The sequence below is a fragment of the Glandiceps talaboti genome, chromosome 17, assembly GCF_964340395.1.
Source record: "Glandiceps talaboti chromosome 17, keGlaTala1.1, whole genome shotgun sequence".
Lineage (NCBI taxonomy): Eukaryota > Metazoa > Hemichordata > Enteropneusta > Spengelidae > Glandiceps > Glandiceps talaboti.
In genome coordinates this window covers 21,832,209-21,850,345 of record NC_135565.1, presented here as the reverse complement: position 1 = coordinate 21,850,345, position 18,137 = coordinate 21,832,209, and the positions used below count along the sequence as shown (strand labels likewise).

At 34.2% G+C, this 18,137-nt stretch overlaps 1 protein-coding gene across 2 annotated transcripts in view; it reads right to left on the bottom strand.

Moving 5' to 3' along the window:
• The window catches only part of LOC144448455 (transcription factor Sox-6-like), a 42,534-nt gene that overhangs the window by 5,741 nt on the left and 18,656 nt on the right, over nt 1-18,137 (bottom strand). Inside the window, exons 1-2 of one of the 2 annotated variants that reach the window (XM_078138706.1) lie at nt 14,990-15,125; nt 1,481-2,604 (exon numbers count right to left, since the gene is read on the bottom strand). In XM_078138706.1, coding sequence (XP_077994832.1) covers nt 1,481-2,597 — 1,117 coding nt within the window. In that variant the 5' untranslated portion in view covers nt 2,598-2,604; nt 14,990-15,125. Of the gene's footprint in view, nt 1-1,480; nt 2,605-14,989; nt 15,126-18,137 lie in introns of those variants that run through there. The other variant, XM_078138707.1, reaches the window with a different exon arrangement.

Below are 18,137 nucleotides of genomic sequence, written 5' to 3'. Positions count from 1 at the left end.
TAAATTCACCCTCTTTGACATCATAGCAAATACCACTAGAACTGAGCAATTTATATTTATGATTTTTTGTTTTTTTGTTAATATATAGAACACTTTTCAACCACAATGTTGTTAATTCTACTGTAGAACACTTTTCAACCACAATGTTGTTAATTTTACTGTATTAGATGTTCTTCTGATCTAGCCTTTGACATCAGTATAGACTCCAGATGATATTAGGTGACTCATACTTGAGACAACATCACTTCACTTTTAGACCATCTACTTTCTATCTTAGGAGACATAAAGTCACTTTTGTACAATATAAATTAACTTTTATTAGACCAATATGATAGATATAAAACTATTTCACCATTCCAGTCTAAAATCATCGGTAAATATGCAAAAAATTTGGAAAAAAGTAAATTTGTAGAATTTATTTTGGTGAGAAAATAGTTGATACCAAATGGTTTACAAGGACACACATACAATGTAGTCAACAACTGGAAGTGTAAGGTTTTAATTCAAGATCTAGATCAACAGGAAAAAGACATGAAAAAGGCATTTTAGAAAATAAAAATCTGAGGTGACTTTAAAGTGATGTTTCAGTTTCATGTCGTTTGTTCCTCATTTCTCAGAAACCAGACATAGTTGACTATTTAGAGGTAGACTTGTGTACAATGTATATCCTTTCCCTTCTACTTGTCAACATACAATGACGTGATGACTAATGGTGGGTACTGAGATGGTTATGTATAACTTGGGACTATAATCTGTGTGTATAGTTAGTCGCAGTCTTTCTATCAAGGAGTGTGAGTTAGTCTACATACGATAATGACATCACATTGTATTAGGTGTACAAGTGTACAAGTGTTCTAGTTTCATGATGTAGATGAGGTCAGTGAACTGGATAGTTGTGTCTGCAACCTTCTACGTCTTGTTGTTGTTTGTAGCATCATAACCACCAAGACTTCAAATGTACTTGACATTGAAACAGTATACTTTTAGTACACGATGAGTATACATTAACCCCTCCAATACTGAAAACATTCCCGCCAAAATTGTGTGGACAAAATTCTTGTTTTATGTAAGTTTTTGGCATATATCAACTTCATTTTAGACTGGAATTATAGAAATGTTATTTCCTAATAAAGTAATATTATTGTAATTATGAAAATATTCATATAAATTGGGTCCCCATATTATTTAAACTCGTCTCTAGTCATGAAAGGGTTAAGTATACTTTTTACTGCCTCATTTTGGTACAAGGTGTCCTGTGTGGACTTCTCAAATAATATATACAGTGCTTAGTACAGTTTACAAAGAAAGAGAGAAAACCGTACATGGCTTATAAAAGTAGTATTGGAGTCATCCTTAAATTTCACTATTAGAACCTCCTTGATAAATATTTACATATGTTGATGAAGTCAAGGAATCAGCCAGTTACTATCTTTTCAAATTTCTTGGAAAAAAGGAAATAACAAATTTGTAATAAACTTACCAAGTATTCTTTCAAGCTCTGTCTTTTGTTTCAGTTGTCTGGCTTGACGGATCGCTTCTGTCACCATATCTGGTTCGTGGACCACGTAGCGTTTTGGTGACAAAGCTTGGGCCAGTTTAGAGGAATCTTGAGTTGTGTTGGCAGACTTAGGAGTAGGTGACAATGCATTGGTACTTATTTTGTCACAGTCATTCGGCTTGGAGGGCTTTGAAAGGTTCAATGGTTGTGGAGTGGTCAGCAGATTCTGTAGCGCACTCTTACTTCCCATTGTTGACGAAATCGCTTGCGGCGTCGGTGTAACGGTTGGAATGGTCAAAAGTCCTTGTGGAGGAGGACGAAGACCTAATGGCGCAGTTGTTGTTAGGAGATGTTGGTCAGGTGAGTGTCGTGTCAGGGACGACGTAGATATTATTCCTTTTGACTTGTCAACGATAACACCTGGTTGGCGCAGATCAAGTTTTGGAGATGTTTGCGGGCGTACAACCATTCCTGGATGCATCCCATCTGGCAGTGATCCTAGGGCGCCGGCTGCAGCAGCATTTGGAAGATGTGCTAAATCAGACGGATAAACCGGAATGAGTCGCACAAACTGATTTGAGTTCTGAGATTGATCCTGTATCTGTTGTTGCAGTATTTGTATCTTTTGTTGTTGCTGTAACAGTTGCTGTTGCTGCATCTGAATCATTTCCTGTTGCTGTCGTTGGATTTCAATCTGTTGTTGCTGTTTCTGTAGTTGACTCTTCTGCATCTCGTTATTCTCCTGCTGTTGTGCCAGCAACTGTTCTCGCAGCGTCTGCAGCTGTAATATCATTTCTTCCAACTGTCGTTCTTTTTGAATGATAGAGTTACTTGCGACAGGAGTTCTCCTTCCTTCATTGTTGTTCAGACCGTTTGCCGGTCCTCTTCCTACGCCATCAACTTCATCAGTACCTATATTCTCAAGACTGTTGTGCACAGTTTTCTTTTCTTTGATAATTTTTTCTGGACTATTAACGATCACTAACGAGTCTGACATATCCATATTCTGACCATTCATTCTACTGTCTTTGTTTTCTTCTAGAATTTCTCGCTTCATTGGACCATCATCTTCGCTCGGGATACTGTATTTTGTTGCCATAGTAACCCTAAAAGCAAAACAGAAATAAAATATTGTTAAAGGTGATATTCAATTTTGTTGTCACACAAATGTTACACATGGGATTCGTATACCAAATGAACTACTGTATACAAACATAAATTGCATCTTAAAATATTATACAAATACAAAAGGTACCAGTACTTGTTATAATTTATGCTATTGTAATAATGGAATATCATACTATAATATTTCATACCTACATTATACATCACTATAAATTTACTACTTATTGTTAGAATCATCATTTCTGTCAAAAGAAGTCTATTTGGAAATTCTTCCAGTATTTTGTCTTGGTGTGTATCCACATTATGCCATGTACATCATGTGTACAAGTACAAACTCCCTGGATAATAGAGAGGTTTAGATACACGTGAGAAAGCGGCATACGCCTACAGGAGCATTATCGTGCAGGCGTATAAGTAATGATGCGTATTGTGTTTAGTTATGTGTTCTAAACATAAACGTGAAAAACAGTGGAATGTGAACGCGCATGTTGACATCTATGTCCAGGCGGCCAGACACATGCCTTTGATTTTTAAATCTGTCCGTATTTTTGCCATTTTTCCTGCAACTACCCAAACCAAACACCAAACAATTAGTTTAAAGTTATGCTTCAGCACTTTGATATAAAAATATGACATTTAATAGACGAAAATGACAAAAACTCAACATGTATTTACAGTTTTGTGTCGACCACCATTTTGATTAGCATCAGCATTTGTCTCCATGTCCAACTGTGTTTGTCTCTCTCTGTTTAATAATAATGTGTTCTCTCCCTGTGTTCAACCAAATTGGTAGAGGGTCTATTGTTCAACAGTGACAGTTTCCCTATGGTCAACTGTTTATTTCCCTGTGTACAACAGTATTTGTCTCCCTATTACTATCACTATATGTTGTCTTATGTCTACTGGTAATTGTCACCCTTAGTGCCCACTCATGTAAAAACAGAGAGACAAAACTATGTTTAAGTTTAATTGAAAAAAAAACCCGCTTACAACATCAATACATAAACATTTGAGTTGTTTTCTAAAAGAACCAGCCTGTATAGTGTGTTTATACACAAAGTTATATTCTATGGATTGAGAAATTCAAGTAAACTATGGGGTCTGAAGGTGAGCTAAAGTGAGGTAAACTAGAGGGTCTACAAGGTGATCTTGCAATCAATCCTCTCTTTTTTCTGTCTCCCTCCTGCATTTCTCAGATGAGTTGCAAAAGATTGCAGTTGTCATGACAACCAATCAAATAGTAGTGAAAGGCATATTGTTTGCCCGCTCTTACAAAATACCATCATGAATGAGGAACAATGAGCCTTTGTGTGTTCACTACTTTTCTAGCCATTCTGTACTAGCTCATTGCTAGACACGTCATAGCCTCTTAACCAGCCTAGTGAAAGCAGGTCTATTGTATCACCTAATAATAGCCAAGCTTTGCTATAGAATGTTCACATCCTGTGGTTGAGGCTTTCCATTGATAAACAAACTCTGTATGCTGTTTTCTACACAAACGTGTTCTACTTGGTATTGTTGTGTTTGTGTCTACTCTACTCCACATAGCTTTTCACGTAACCATTTTCCAATTTTTCACTATCTGTGTTCAGAAATGCAGCCAATGTGTTTTCTGAATAAACAGTCTGTCACACTACAGTGTATTATTTTTCATTACAATAACCTATTTTCAGAGTAAAATTTACACAAAATAAAGCTTTCTTTGAAGGTTTTTCCAGCACAGATGATGTTTTTACAAAATGTCTGATGGTTTTAAATGTAAAATATGGAGTACCTGGAAACAGGAGAGCAAATCTGTGACATCTCACTGTATAAATGTTTTAAACAATCTTCATTAATTTTTGAAAGTTCCAAAATTGAGATGATATTAAGAGTCAATATCTTGATTAGTTTTTACTCTAACCCAACACAGTCATTTTATGCTCTTTATCCCAAGTCATTTTTTCATCCCTCTCTAAGTCATTTTATGCCACCTATTCGACGTCATTTTATGTCACCTATCCTAAGTCATTTTATACCATCTATCCCAAGTCATTTTGTCATCTATCCCAAGTCATTTCATGTCATCTACCCAAAGTCATTTTACACCATCTATCTTAGTCATTTTATGCCCTCTACATGTATCTCCAAGTCATTTTATGTCATCCACACTAAGTAATTTATGCATCTATCACAAGTCATTTTATGTCATCTATCTCCAAGTCAATTTATATCATCCACACTAAGTAATTTATGCATCTATCCCAAGTCATTTTATGTCATCTATCTCCAAGTCAATTTATATCATCCACACTAAGTAATTTATGCATCTATCCCAAGTCATTTTATGTCCTCCACACTAAGTAATTTATGCAACTAGCCCAAGTCATTTTATGCCATCTATCTCAGTCATTTTATGGCATCCACACAAAGTAAGTAATTTTGTCATCCATTTTATGCATCTATCCCAAGTCACTTTATGCCATCTATCCCAAGTCATTTTATACCATCTATCCCAAGTCATTTTATGTCATCTATCGCAAGTCATTTTATATCATCTATCTTAGTCATTATATGCCATCTATCTCCAAGTCATTTTATGTCCTCCACACTAAGTCATTTTATGTCCTCCACACTAAGTCATTTTATGTCCTCCACACTAAGTCATTTTATGTCCTCCACACTAAGTCATTTTATGTCCTCCACACTAAGTCATTTTATGTCGGACAGTCCTCCACACTAAGTCATTTTATGTCATCCACACTAAGTCTTTTTATGCATCTATCCCAAGTTATTTTATGTCCTCCACACTAAGTCATTTTATGTCCTCCACACTAAGTCATTTTATGTCCTCCACACTAAGTCATTTTATGTGCTCCACACTAAGTCATTTTATGTCATCCACACTAAGTCATTTTATGTCCTCCACACTAAGTCATTTTATGTCCTCCACACTAAGTCATTTTATGTCATCCACACTAAGTCATTTTATGCATCTATCCCAAGTTATTTTATGTCCTCCACACTAAGTCATTTTATGTCCTCCACACTAAGTCATTTTATGTCCTCCACACTAAGTCATTTTATGTCATCCACAATAAGTCATTTTATGCATCTATCCCAAGTTATTTTATGTCCTCCACACTAAGTCATTTTATGTCCTCCACACTAAGTCATTTTATGTCATCCACACTAAGTCATTTTATGCATCTATCCCAAGTCATTTTATGCATCTATCCCAAGTCATTTTATGCATCTATCCCAAGTCATTTTATGCATCTATCCCAAGTCATTTTATACCATCTATTCCAAGTTATTTTATGCCATCTATCCCAAGTCATTTTATGTCCTCCACACTAAGTCATTTTATGCATCTATCCCAAGTCATTTTATACCATCTATCCCGTCATAATATCACCTATCATGATAGTCATTTTATGCCACCTATCCTCAGTCAAGTTTTGACATTACATTGTACATTGTTCTGCAATGTATCAGTGGTTTTGTTTGTAGCCTAAAACTGTGTACATGTAGATGGACACTACAAATCTAGTATACAATTTAGAACTGTATATTAATATTGGCAAGGAACCATGTAGGAACTACTATGGAAAGATGGGAAGAATTTACATCATTGCAATAAGTAATGGATCAAAGCAGCACAGAAACACATACAGAGACAGACAGACAAACAGACAGAGAGACAGAGAGACATACATACATGTGTATAGACACAGAGACAGACACAAGACAGACACAGACATGCACACACACACATACATGCATGCATACATACATACATACATACATACATACATACATGTATATACATACATACACACAGACAAGACAGACAGACAAACACAGACAGACAGACAGACACACACACACACACACACACACACACACACACACACACACAATGGTACTGTAATTCAAGACTGGTTGTTTAACTTTGACACTATATATTTCAACATCTAGTAAGATTGCTAGATGTGTAAATATGTGGTATGAATCATTTGATTGATACAACAGACTCCTCCATCTATCTTGCCTCTATCAATGAGTACTTTGATATAACTGACAGCTGGTACACAACATGACAATCACAAACTAACAAAAACCTACAGAATTCACAAATGTGTTGTTTAATTCTTACTTCATTACAATATCTAACACATCATTCTAGTGACCCTGACCTCCCTATTAAATGGTATCTCCCATTACTTGCCTCCAAGAATGTTGTCTCTCAACTCTGGTTGCAATTTATAACAAATATCAAATTTTTTTAATATTGATTTTGCAAACCTCAGACAAAAAAATAATAATCAATAGAAATTTTCAACCATTTAACAAATAAGTAACGTTGTCATGGTCATGATGTAAGCTTTTCCAACTGAAATAATTTGTGTTCTATGAGTTGAATTTGCATCCCCTCTGCATTTCACTTCAACCCCCTGTTCAGCTAATGAAATAGTCCAGCTCACATCTTAAGTCTACATGATTGTAGGTGGATAAAACGGCCATGAATAGACGACAATGGAAAGTACATAAATGATGATCATAGATAATAGACCATGGTGTTACATGACCTCCCCGCTTCCGTTCTTGTGACCCCTTTTGCTCTCAGATGTAAAACTAAATCGCGTCTCCCTCATTTGAATTGAGTTGTTGGACAAAAGCTTAAACGGTGTGAGTTTCGTAGTAAACAGTAGCAATGGAAGGAAAGCAATTTGAATATAGTGAGCACGCTGCCTGTTTTCTTTCCTTTTTGATGCCAACCCAACTCCTAACTGGGTATGAAATTCCATCATATACAAATACAATGTTAGTCAATCGTTTCAGATTCCATTGTGTGTTGTTCACAGCTGAGTTATGAAAACATCTCATCCAATCAATGATGACTTTAATAGAAAAAAGAAGTTCTTTGAACTGTAAGAACTGAGTGATACAATGGATACGATAATGTTTCCGGTTCGTGACTATAGTCTCTGTTGATGGCAACTCCACATTTGTCTTTGACTATATTATTTAACAATTGACACAGACGACTGTTTTTTTCTGCACGACAACACCTAGTATTATAGATGGACCTTCTTCTGAGTAACAGTCAGAATGAAATAAACAAACCTTGTCCAGACTTCTCACAATTGAGTATTAGTAAAGAAAGAGGTAAGCAAGCCTTTTCCCAAAGTTTATGAACCTAGTAACAGACAGGAGGATAATTTATGAACCCTTTATAAAAAGTTTCATCACACTTCATGACAGTCTGGTGGAAATAAACAAGTCTTTTTCAATGAAAACAAGTAACAGATGAAGGGAAAGAAATGACAGTCCATTTTCTCTCAAATTTAATAATCCGGATAACTGATGTGAGCAATTCAACAACTTGCCTTCCCAAGATTTGAAATCTCTTGAGTAAAGCAGACACGGTTGGGGGGGGGGGGGGGGGGGGGAGCATGTCTTTCCTAAAGGTAAATGAATTGGTACAATTTCAATGTGTGGTAGTTCCTCTCAAAGGTTTATCCTGTCATTAATGGACAACACTAACGTGAAGTGATTCCTTGATAAATCTACAACACTCTAACAGTTTATCAGTATAAGTAAAGTGTGTGATCATATTGGTGATTATCAGAGTGAAATGAAGTTCTTGGTTATCATAGCCATACACACAGTACAACAATGTACACATGTGAGATGGGATGGATGAGGTTCTCGTACATATAGCGTAATTTTTCTCTTAGCAGAGGTTGTTGCATTACGTACTACTGATGCAACATTACACCAAATTGCAACATTGTTACAGTTAATCGAGTGATGACATTACAATCACACATTTTGTGACATTTGTGAACCACATGTATTTATGATAAATAATTAATTAAATATGACAGAACCCCATGTCATGTGACTGTAAAGTCTGTAAGTTTGGTGAACTTGGGGTATTTGCATGAGATACATCAATTTGAACTGTCTGTCAAATCAGTTCACTTCCTGTCTTCCAGTTAATTCTTAGTTGATCTCATTTAAAGAAAAGAAAGACTCATTGTTGCCATGGTTAATATATCATTTGGTCAAATGTAGAATTTTCAGAGAAAATTGCTCCTGTAATTGTCATCAATTACTGCCAAAATTTCCTTGGCTAATTTACTCTTGGCAATCATGACCTCAATGGTATCTTCCATCCAATGAGAACACAATTTACAATCCACAATGTTAAGGAATAAAGATCACTGCAGTAGCACTGTATAAAATAATCTTTATTCCTTCTTTCTCCCCTTTTAGTATTTTATCTATTGACATTGACTTTTCTGTCTTGTTTGCACCATCCCTCAAATTACTGATCAGTGTTTTATTTAAGGGCGGTAAGTAGGTAAAATCTACCGGGGTTCCCACATCATTTTACCGGGGTTCCCCACCTAAACTATGATACATTGCATGGGAAGCACTACCAGTTTTACCTCTTTCCCCCTTTCTGTTACCGGGGTTCCCAAACCTTAGCAAAAACACTGCTGATGTTCATAAAATGGCAACATTCCCTACATTAAGGGTTTTGAAGTGTTTCCACGACAACTTTGTTTTTGACAACTACTGAATTTTTCCTCAAACTGGTGTGAGTGAGTGTGTGTGTGTGTGTGTGTGTGTGTGTGTGTGTGTGTGTGTATGTGTGTGTGTGTGTGTGTGTGTGTGTGTGTGTGTTATTTTAAAGTGCAATGTATCATGTACATGTAAAGGCAGCTACCCACAAACATGACAAAATCTAAGTTTCCACCAGAACATTAAACTTCCATTGGAAACCATAACATACAGTACACACAGAATACCATCAGTTTTTTTTCAATATTTGTCTTGCTATGTAAGGTTTATGTATCTCAGACCACATGGCATCATTATAACAATGGTAAGGCCTGAGGTAAATTTACTGGACTTGATTATACTATAGGAGCATGTGTTTGCTTCCCCATCATAGTTTACATGTCTAGGAAATTGTGTCAGTGTTACTAGATTCTCTTGCCTACTTTGTCAATCTGACCACTTTCATCCTGTTCATCAGACATTTTGTTGCCTGCTTCCTGCAGACACTCCATGCCACATATACATTAAGTAAGTTCCATTCTAGACTAATTCCTTTGAGTTGCCGATTCCTTTTGTTATGTTTTCTTTCATATTCTTTCATTCTTATTTGATTATTTCCAGTCTTCTTTGTGTCTATCCATAGACAGTGTAGGGGGAGACCCTCCACTGTCTGGTCTATCTACCTCAACTTTACTCTGTGACTGACTGTCTACCTCATGCATGTGTGTATGTATGTATGTATGTATGTATGTATGTATGTATGTATGTATGTATGTATGTATGTATGTATGTATGTGTGTATGTGTGTGTGTGTGTGTGTGTGTATGTATGTATGTATGTATGTATGTATGTATGTATGCATGCATGAATGTATGTATGTATATGTATGTATGTATGTATGCATGAATGTATGTATGTATGTATGTATGTATGTATGTATGTATGTATGTATGTATGTATGTATGTATGTATGCATGAATGTATGTAGATATGTATGTATGTATGTATGTACATGTATGTATGTATGTATGTATGTATGTATATATGTATGTATGTATGTACATGTATGTACATGTATGTATGTATGTATGTATGTATGTATGTATATATGTATGTATGTATGTATGTATGTATGTATGTATGTACATGTATGTATGTATGTATGTATGTATGTATGTATGTATGTATGTATGTATGTACATGTATGTATGTATGTATGTATGTATGTATGTATGTATGTATGTATGTATGTATGTATGTATGTATGTATGTATGTATGTATGTATGTACGTACGACGTACATACATACATATGTGTTGTCCCTCTAAATTTAGACTGATCCATTAGGTCTTTCAACAACCTGCATCACACAATACAACTGTGACAATCCTAGACAAATGTAAATATTTAACTATAAATGGTACAAATCTAGTGAAGACAAACAGAAAACAAGAATTACTAGATCTGTATTTTAATATTCTTTATACTAACACTGGATTTGTCAAGGGTAGTAAGAATTTGAAATCTATCCAGGTTTAGTTTTTACAATTATTACAAGGACTCCATCACTAGAATTATGGTAACATTAGATGTGTTGAAATGTGCTATTTCTACTTGAATCTCTGAAACAATGCCCTCATCTCTCATACTTGCAACGCTAGAAATATTAGATGTGTTGAAATGTGCTATTTCTACTTGAATCTCTGAAACAATGCCCTCATCTCTCATACTTGCAACGCTAGAAATATTAGATGTGTTGAAAAGTGCTATTTCTACTTGAATCTCTGAAACAATGCCCTCATCTCTCATACTTGCAACGCTAGAAATATTTCCAAAAAGAGAGAAAGTTAAAGTTACATATTACCATCTTTCTCTGTCTCAGAAAACTAAAATATTGTCAATATTCTGAACAAGGTATTTAATTTTAACAATTCTATTAATCTTGATGAAAACAATTCTTCATACATTATATAATAACTCATTCGATTTGTTACAAATTCCTTAATATTTCTCTTCAGTTTTAACAAGCATACAAACTTAAAAGTCTGTCATCATTTCTCAAATAAATTGTGATTGTGAAAAAAATCTTAATAATAATATAATACAATATTTGACTACACTGCTCTACTTCTACACTCATATTTTATATCAATATTGTCATCTAATATTATACACAACATATTTTTGGATGTCAGAAAAAGTTATTTTTAAAAATTATTGAGTAAAACAAAACTTGAACGTTAATGCTTTTTTTTGTACACAAACATTAATGAAGAAAAAGTTATTAAATTGAAAGTATTCATATTCAAAATTATGTATCTGCTAAATTTTTGTACCAGAATATTTGGGTACAACAAAAACTGTTACCTTAACTTTACAAAAATGAATTTAAAATAATTCAAATTAAGCTAAATGATTTGAGGGAGAAAGAGAGATTTGAAATTAAATGAGTCTCATGTTAAAATGTGGTTAAACGACACGCCAGGGAGTTCTAATTCTGTAAAAATTGACTGTATTAAATAAATTCTATAATTGAAATGTATGAATAGCCTGTCATGCCCTGGAGGCATTGTCTTCTACATAGCTATACATGGTCCAAGGATGAACCAAATTTGTAATAATTACTACTGTTCATGTGCAGTGACCTTTGACACCTTCTTGCAGATGATGCCTCACTACTCAACACAGCTCATTTGCATAACACAAGGTGTTACCAATAGTGTACCATATAAGGAAACTGGGAAAAGCCATCTCAGACTCATTTGCATAATAATAATATTCACACTGTTTGTTATTCCGAACTGACAATGTACACTTGACATTGAAGTGCCTCAAATCTAGTTCTCATACATTTTAATGTTTTCATTTTCTCGTCATAAAATAATAACGAAATATGGAATATACAGTTATGGATAGAAATTATTTCGACATTAATTTTTTTTATCAAATCCTTGTTACACATTCAATACAGGTAATGTTTTATGTTTTGGTTTAATTTATCAAATTTATTTATTTATTGTAAAATATTAGACACAGCAGTGATTATATTCTGGATTATATTAATTAGTTTGTAATTTTATTGTTATCTATGATACTTAGACACATACAGAAAACCACACACATCACCTCATACCAGCATAGTTCACCACAGCATACTAAAAGTTGATGTGATTTGAAAGACAAAAATATGGCAAATTAAATCTTTTTGTATCATGTTTTTTTTCCACAGTATTGTTATGCATAAAACAGAAATATTTTCCCCTCTTGTACAAAATCAAGCAGAAAGTCCACAATAAAATACAGAATCCACAACAATAAAACAGAAAGTCCATGATAAAACACAAAATCCCCACAAAACACAAAATCCACAATAAAACACAAAATCCACAATAAAACACAAAATCCACAACAATAAAGCATTTCTGTTAAAACAGTATGTACAACCCGGTGAAAGTTCCCCCATCTACTTAGTTACAAACATACAGTTGTAACATAATTTTGATAAAGGCAGTAATCAGGTAAAAATTACCTCTCACTGTACCAGGGTTCGAGTCTAATAAATTGTAGATTACTGTACCAGAGTTCCATCTTTTAGTTTGTATTACCAAGATTGACAGACAATGGCAACAACAACAACAACAACAACAACAACCATATTTTTGACATTTATTCCAATACATATTCTCAGTTGTCATTTATTTATTCATTCAATAAATCATGCAACAAACAAATTGGACAACCTCTTTACTTTGCTGAGTAAGAACTGACTAATTCACAAAATTTTGAAAATATTCAGACGAATCAAGCACCATACACACATATTAATGTCAAGATTATTTGCATACATAAGTTTTTATGGTGCTTTTTAGAAATGGAACAAAAATCAAAGTTTGGGATTTCTTTTCACCTTCTCATATTTATTAAATAAATCAAATCTTGTTGACAAGACAGCACTGCCAAGTTCATGGATTGCTATTTTTTTTCTTACTATTTAAATTTTGATTACAAATCATAAACTTGATTTAAAATACAATTTGAATCGACTGAGAAAATGTAGATTTGCCAACAAATTTCATTAAAGATAAGAATTTTGTTTTTTAAATATCTTTTGGCGGCAAGTGTCGTGGTCAACTAAAATTGTGTAATTAAATCAAATTTATGGCCTGTTGTCAACATTTTAGATATAAAGTGATTATTTTATGAACAGTTTTGTAAAATAAGACCCTATCAGTGTTACTTCCAAGTTCTAAGCTGTCATGTAGTGAAAAAATAGCGATTACAAAGAATTGAATAATTCCAACACCTCTAAGAAATGTTTGGGTAAATATCACATAAAGAATGTCTTATGGTTTCCTATTTTACAGACAAATTGGTTGAAAGTGACAACAGGAGTAGCTAGTGATCACTTTTGACAGCTTTAGTTTTAGTAATACAATGCTAAAAACAATAGGACTACTACCCCTATATGCATAAATGGTTTCTTCTGCTAATTTGCATACGGTAATAAGTTTTAAGGAAGTGGATTTGTTGGTTAGAACAATAGGGTACAAATGATTATTATGTAAGAAAGATGATGTTTCACAATGTTTCTTCCTGGCTGTGTGTGGCTTTCATACCAGTATGCAAAGATTGTATTGTTGTAGCATACAATGGCCTCTGGCTTGGCTATTGTATGGTTTGACCTTCTGTCAGCAGAGCTGCACAAACACACATGAACAGCAAACGGACACGTCAAAAAAACGAGGTGATCACAGACGTTGTTTACCATCAAGATGTATTTATGTGTACCGTTACAAAACATGAAGACTCCTACATTCTACTTCATGTGTTGTCATTTATGGTGGAACTAATTTAATACCGATTTATTCACAAGTAAAGCTGTACATTATTGCAAGTTTTTTTAAAATTCACCATTTCAATAATTTATACATTTTGTGTCCACACCATGTGTATTTGTCATCCCAACTGTTAAGAAACAAGGTGGCAATAAATTTCTTTTGAGAGTGACGACAGTAACAACACCCTAGCATGCCTCCTAGACTTCTTAAAGAATTGAAAAGAACTGAGAAGGGAGTCTGGTGATTGGGTAATTCAAGTGTAATGATGAGAAGAATAGGTATTCTCTTGTTAACAAAATAAATAACTAACAATTAGACCACAACAATACTTCTTTCTCTCATATCATTATCTTCTTTACAACACAATTCATCGACTTTAGAATGGAATGCAATTTCTCAGCTTTTTACTAGTCAGAATTATGCAGTTTTTTCCTTCAGGTGAGAAAACCTTCGTTTGCTTTCTATCAATCAAATATTGATGTCTAGAAAATATAAGGTCTTTTCACCTCATGAAAAAATAAAGAATATCTAATACTGTGATGAGGATTGAGAGTTGCTGTTTCGTACAGAAAATGAAACTTTACTCTCAGAAATTTGTCAACAACTTCTCCTTTTTTTTACTGACTTGAATTTCAAGTTTTAGAAGTGCTGACGGCAAAATAAGGATTAATACGCTGTCAGTACATACATATACTATGCACCACACTGTGTCAGAAGTGTATCACCTGCATGACATCAGTGGCAAAGTCAACACTTACAATTTAAAAACTCAGAAATGACACAACTAGTCAGATACAAGGCAAGGTTGTTTTGAAATTGACACTGAAATGTACGACTTTTGTGAAAGAAAACAAGGATGACATCATAGCTACTGACTGAAGTGAAATGTGCCACATGCACCCTATCAACAGGAAACGACTCACCTCACTTTCAAGAGATGAAATGGACATGATATCTGTACATTACCACTTACCTTAGGTTTGGAACACTGACAGTTTACACCAAGAATGTCAAATAATAGACAAGTACAAACTGACACATGGCAGTGTATGTTCATAAGCTGTGGAGAGGCAGTGTGGTTCAGAGCTGTAAACGTTTTGAAAAACGAGTGTCTGTCTGTTTGCACACAGGACTCGGCTTTAGTGAATAGACTTGCCAGTCAACTGTGTACGGCATTGTTAGTCAGATCTCCTATGTTATATGCATAAAATGAAATCGCCAGCTATTCAATGCTTCAGTGCTGTTTCCATTCTAAACACACTACAACAAAAGCCGGCCTCTATGTTCAAAAGACACCTTTTGTATAGCTTCAACAATAGGGTAAGAAGACTTAAAAACTAGCCCTTGTGGTGGTGACTGGATTCAAACAACCCACAATCTAGGCATTCTAAACTTTTATCAAAGTAATCTTGATGTGAGGGGGGAAGGTACAACCACAAGGCAGTGTTTCCCCATTTATATGACACTGTCACCCATAGTGTGACATAGTACAGCACTCTACAACCCTTGAGCACCCCTGCACTGAAGAATGAAACATGCCATTTGAATATGTAACTTATTGAATAGCTCTGCCCATTCAAACACAAACAATACCTACTACAGTCAAGGCATTGTCGCTGTGGGTCAAAGGTCAACCCTGAGAATGTTCTGAATGGCATGCAAACTATTCTCATTACGTTCTATGACTCTCTCTATGTATATGATTACAAAGCCTGTCTGAATATGACTTCGGGAATTTATGTCTTTCTAGTATTTGTCTATATCCTTGAAAATAGACTTTCAAAAATCCCATTTTCTCTTTCATTCTTTCTTTTGATATCTGACAAGAAATTCACTTGTTTGGGAGGACTACTAGTGTTTCTCTTTATATGTTAATATCTAGCCTTCATAGTTAATGACTTTGATATCAAACATTAACAAATATTTTAAAGTAATCATTTTTCAATTTAGCTAAAATCTTATTTGCATTTTTCTTTGTTATACTAGTATGTTATTATTGTTCAGTTCATTTGTGTTTCTTGTTTGATGTGAGAAAACAGTGATTAGTGAAATGAAACAAGTATGGAAATATGGACAATAGATTATTTGATGAATAATTTGTGAAATATGGTAATTATTAACTACATAACAAAATATTAAACTGAGAAACCAAAATAATGGATTGCATAAGATGACAAAAAGGTTATATGACCAGATATCTACCTCTACAAATTTACACAGAGGAAATAGGTGTTCTTGACAGAATCATTCATAAATGTCTCCTTTTTTTCATGAATTTTTGGTACTTTTCGGTCTAATTTTGGAAAAAATTTGTGGAAATTACCATGTATCATTCAATTAAAATAACTGTTTTCATAGATAGTCCAAAAGTAATCATTTACATGACAATGTTTGGTAGAAAAGGGAGTTTCCCGCCAAAATTTAGAAATGATCAAAATTATATTTTTTAGAACATATCAAATTCATTTTAACCTAAGTTCATTGAATTAAATCTAATGATCAATTTAATATTGAGAATTAAGCTTACAAGTGATCATTTATCTATGTTTGCTAAAAATTGTACTTTCCCTACAAAATTTGTGAATGACAAAATTCTTGTTTTTATCTTTTGGCTAATATAACTTTATTTTAGGTCAGATTACGAAATTATTCTTTGAATCACATTAATTTGCAACTGATGTAATCTATCTTGGTTCGACTTCTAATATTGTGATAATATAACTGTGAATGTGATTCTGAATCTTTGCTTATTATCACTTTTCAATATTCATTTATTTAGTGATGTTACAATTTTACCTAATCTTTTCAAAATTTATCATGCAGAACACCCATTAATGTAAAGGTTTCACTCATAACTTGTAATAATCCTACAAATATACTGTAAAAACTAGATATTTTCACCACTAGAATATTTTGCAATATCAGTTTTCAGCTAGTTCTCAAAGACTTATTTTCACTAATTACCAGACTGGTACATCATCATCACTGTTTTTATGTACAAGTTTAGTCACTAATTATTTTTACTAATTACCAGACTGGTACATTGTGTTTATGTACAAGTTTAGTCACTACTTATTTTTTTATTTTGTTTTCCAACAAAATAAAGTGAAAATAAGTCTTTAGTGAAAATTTCCAGGTGTACAGTACAGAGGGTATAAGGGTAATATGTAATGAGATTTATGACAATGACTACGATGTGATGATTATTATGATGATGATGATACAAGAAAGAGGGTATAAAGGTAATATTTTATGATATTTTGAAAGATGAGAGAGAAGAAATCACCACCACCATCATTTTCCTCCTCGTTATTGTCGTCATCGTCGTCATCGTCGTCGTCATCGTCGTCGTCGTCGTCGTCATCATCATCATCATCATCATCATCATTGCCACTGACCATCACCACAACCATACATAGGCCAGTAACATCTTTACCAGTCTGCATCATTCAGTGATTAATAGCTAGATAAACCATACAGTTGATTTAATACTGAAGCTCTTGTAATAACACAAAAACACACGTGCAAATATCTTGTAACTAGAAACCCCCACAAATAGGATAATATAAAGTAGAGGCAAACCACACATCAGTGAGAGAGAAAACCACAATAATGCCAGATGGCGAAGGATGGCAAAATGACGAGAGCTATCATAGCTCCATGGAGATGGAGGGAGGCAAAATGATGAGCTACCATAGCTCCATGGCAATCGAGGGAGGCAAAATGATGAGCTATCATAGCTCCATGGCGATGGAGGGAGGCAAAATCATGAGCTACCATAGCTCCATGGCAATAGAGGGAGGCAAAATCATGAGCTATCATAGCTCCATGGCGATGGAGGGAGGCAAAATGATGAGCTATCATAGCTCCATGGCAATGGAGGGAGGTGTGATGCCAGCTATCATAACTTCATGTCCAGTACAAAGCTATTTATAGACACCCTGTCATAAACAATAGTTGAGACAAACTGCATCCCAGAGGTTAGGTCACATTCCAATGTTTAACTGCCGTCAGGAGATGTTTTAATTTGCAAGTAAAGCATGAAGTTGAGAGCGATGTGATAAAAATAGAGAATATCTACAAAAAATGGTAACTTGATTCTGATATATGTCTGGAAAAAT